The 3,768-nt window shown below is 36.4% G+C and overlaps 1 protein-coding gene across 1 annotated transcript; it reads right to left on the reverse strand.

Moving 5' to 3' along the window:
* Positions 1-273: 273 nt before the first annotated feature.
* On the reverse strand, positions 274-3,534 carry LOC145000609 (uncharacterized). Its single transcript, XM_078959867.1, has 5 exons — positions 3,301-3,534; positions 1,884-2,639; positions 1,677-1,801; positions 693-1,592; positions 274-599 (listed from the first exon to the last, which is right to left on the reverse strand). The coding sequence occupies exons 2-5, from the start codon at positions 2,571-2,573 to the stop codon at positions 515-517; spliced, it is 1,800 nt and encodes a 599-aa protein (XP_078815993.1). The 5' UTR covers positions 2,574-2,639; positions 3,301-3,534; the 3' UTR covers positions 274-514.
* Between the last annotated feature and the right edge of the window lie 234 nt (positions 3,535-3,768).

Here is a 3,768-nt window from a genome sequence, read left to right on the forward strand (position 1 = left end):
TTAAGGAGAATGGGAAGGTTGTGGTGATAACTAACACTACTCTACCAAATGTGGCGGAGTACATAGTAGACCTGACCTTGTGATCTTAAGACAAGTTAGTTAATGATTCGGTGATTGACAATCTTGTCCATTATTGACAATTAGGTGGCATACATTTTTGTACATATTTACAATTTTGGTAGTATACACTTTCATAAAGTGGTCAAATGTATTTCCATATATAGCACAACTTTCCATGCATAAATTACAAGTAAAAGAGATGAGAGAAAAAGCTTCTTCAAGGCTATATGATATCATCATTCATCACATTCAACAAAAACAACCAGTTTTAACCACAAAAGCCTCAATTCACCACATAGTCATAAACCACAAAACATAAACGAACAAACCAAAACTCGTTCGCGTATGTATATCAGTATATCTCATCACCTCGTTATTCCAAATCCTAATTCTCATTTTTTACGTTGTTAATTTTTTGTATAGTAAAAAGTATGTTCACCACCACACCTCAGCTTTACGGGTGCTTTACACTTTCCTTCACCTTTGACCAGTCAATCTTCCCTGCACATTTTGAGCATACGTACACGTGTCCACCACACCTACATTTAACACATCCACGTCAAAACTATTTCTAACTATTATAATATAAAAGTTAAAAAGAAAAGAAATTCCATATTTATTTTATTTTTTACCTATTCGATGTCGAATCAAAACCAACATTATCACAACATATAAAGCAACCCTTTTCCCCTTCTTCACTTCGATTCAAAGCTGAAGAAACCTCCTGTTTCACAGATCTTTGCAACTCAAGTTGCATATTCATGCAAGTCTCCAACGTCTTTTGCATACTGTTCATCCGTTCTTGAAGAATAGCCATGTCAACACGTAACTCATCAATGATCTGGCAATCATTTCGTTGTGTTTGAACTTCGACAACCTCAGTGGCATTTTCGTTATTATTTTCATCTTCTTCATTCTCATGATTTTCTCTTTCTATCATCCAGTCGTCATTGTCCGATTCAGAACCCTGAACTTCTTGTTCCAGACGTTGTTGTATTAATCGATCCAGTCTCTCACGGAAATCACTTTCTAGAAGATTCGAGACTCTTCTCCTTCTCACAAGTTCTCGAAGCTCTGGCCTGTTGTTGTTATCATCATCATCCGAAGCTTCCAGATACCAATTTTCTCTAGTATTTGTATTTTCCAAAACGTTGTCGTACCATTCATCTTCATTCTCGACTGAGTTTGAATCCTGTAAACCCTCGTTTGACTCTAAATCAGTCAAATTACGCCATTCACTACCATCGTCTTCTACATTTGGTTCTTGGCTTCTGGTTTCAATGAACTCAATCAGCGCTAATTCATGGTTTTCTTCCTGTTCCACAACTTGTTCATTCTGTTCTTCGGGATTTTCATCTGTGTTTGTTTCAAAGTCAACGTTGTCAGATTGACTAACGTTGGTTATCGTGTTAACGGTGTCAGTTTGGTTAACAATTTCATCTGGATGATCCTGATCGTCCATGCTATTGTCAGATGAGGTATCATAATGGGGCTCATCATGACGTTTACCCAATCTTGATAAGATCCCTTTCCTGTTTTTCAAATGAAAAATCAGAATTAAACAACAAAAAAAGATTAAATTAAAAGAAAAAGTAAACTTTAATTAAAGTAATTACCTTATATCAGATACTTTTTGTGTTTGTGTTTGTCTCAGTAACCCCAATTCGTTTGCTGCATTTGAAGTAGACTTCTCTTCTTGGATAAATCTTTGGTTCCATAAGAATCTACCTCTCAGCAATGACTACAGAATGGAAAGAGAAACGTTGGAATCGGAATCAAAGAAATGATATATGAAATGGAAAAGGAATGGAAATGTTTGAAACCTGAATCCGATTCCGATGATTGAAGGTAGAAACAGGTCGATTCTCCAATAAACTCTGGATTTCTTGTTTCCTTTCCATCTGAAACCTTGTTAGTAAGTCGAGAAGAGCTTGTCTACCATATAACCTACGAATAGAACCACTAGTTTCTGCTTCACGAGTAGTGTTTGAATTCGACTCAATCCATTGCCTCACTGATCTCACCCTTTTGCATTCATTTTCACAACCCCCTTGAACCCTAGAACAGTTGTTGTTATTCTTATGTGAAGTGTGTCCATGGTGGCCATGGTTGCTACTGTTTTTGCTTCCCCATTCACGGAAAATTTGCCTCACACGTTGTTTGTCAGCAAGACAAAGAGCAGGAGAGCGTTGGACATTTTGAAGTTCCATTTGGTTATGGTCTCGAGGCCACTCATTTTCAACTTCACTAGTGGTTATTGATGCATTTTCTTCGCTTTCTGCACCTAATGATGAACATGAGCATTGGCTGCTTCCTGTGTTACGGATTGATTGTTGCCTTTCAATCTCCTTGAATCTGGTTTCACCTTCAAGATCACGCCACATTTTTCTGATGAATGATGTTCGGGTGATTGGTCTCTCTTGATTACCACGTCTTCTTGATATTGGAGGATAATTCTCTCCAAGATAAGAAGATTCGAGAACTGTAACGCTATTCATTCCAGCTACAGCCATTTTTGTTCTTCACCAAAGCACTGGTGTTCTACGCGTCTAGTTCAACTGCGACTCATCCCATATATCCTGATAATATAGAAAAGTCATTAAGCAAAATCCGACAATTCAGATGTTTGTTAAATATCTGGAGTTCGACAAAATCAATTCCAATAACCAGAAGAGAATGCAATGAAATAGTTACGAATCACTGTTAAAATAGTTTTAGGTTTCTATTTTCTCGATTTAGAACCCTAATCTATCATATTCGTTCACCAGAATTGAATATTATCTGCATCAAGAACCACTTTACAATCTTCCGAAAGCAATTTCAAAAAATCTATGTACGAAGGATTCCTCAAGAACTACAATCAACAAAATTAAAGAGACCTCAACCAAAATCACGGCAAGTAAAAAGAAACACAGTATAAAATCCAAACGAAGATTCTAATACGAACACATTTATAATCCGAACAACATAAACCACAGGATTAAAAACGAACAATATACGAACAGTAGATAGAATCTCACCCTAGATTTCAATATCATAATCAAAATAGCAACATAACTACAACAGATTATGAAGCGATTATAACGAACAACAAATTAAAACCAGAAAATAAAATAGGTACACATGATAGAATGACGAATCTCAAGTTCTCAACCTAGATTTCCATAAACATCACATTTATAATCCGAATAACAAGTTGTGAATCGATTGAAAAGAACATCTTAAATCAAAGAAACTAACCTGTGAAATACTACTTCTTCGTCTCGAATTTCATAAACATGAATGAAATTTAAGAGTCATCGATCGGTCAAGAGTAGGTAAAATAGTCGCAACAAACAGCACACAGTAGAGAGAAAGAGTGTGTGTGTTTGTGTGTGAGTGTGTGAGAGAGAGAAAGAGAGAAAGAGAGGGAGTAATGAGGGAAGAGGGGAACACGTTTTTCGGTTGGGAGGTGCATAAATTATGGCGTAGCTGTAACGTCTATTTTTGTAATAGAGAAGAAAGAATTAGGAGCCATTGACAAAAAGAGAGATTTGACCATTCTACCCTTGTGGAAAAAATTCTTTTGTTTTTTTGATTATTTAATTCTTGTGGAATGTCGATTGCCTTTTCACTTGCTTCATTACGCGATTTATGGAGTCTTGAATTCAACGGGAAGACCGGTTGATAAGGGTAGTGGGTAAAGATGTAAACGTCGTCGTATCACTT

Source organism: Lactuca saligna, chromosome 6, assembly GCF_052625555.1.
Source record: "Lactuca saligna cultivar CGN05327 chromosome 6, ASM5262555v1, whole genome shotgun sequence".
Lineage (NCBI taxonomy): Eukaryota > Viridiplantae > Streptophyta > Magnoliopsida > Asterales > Asteraceae > Lactuca > Lactuca saligna.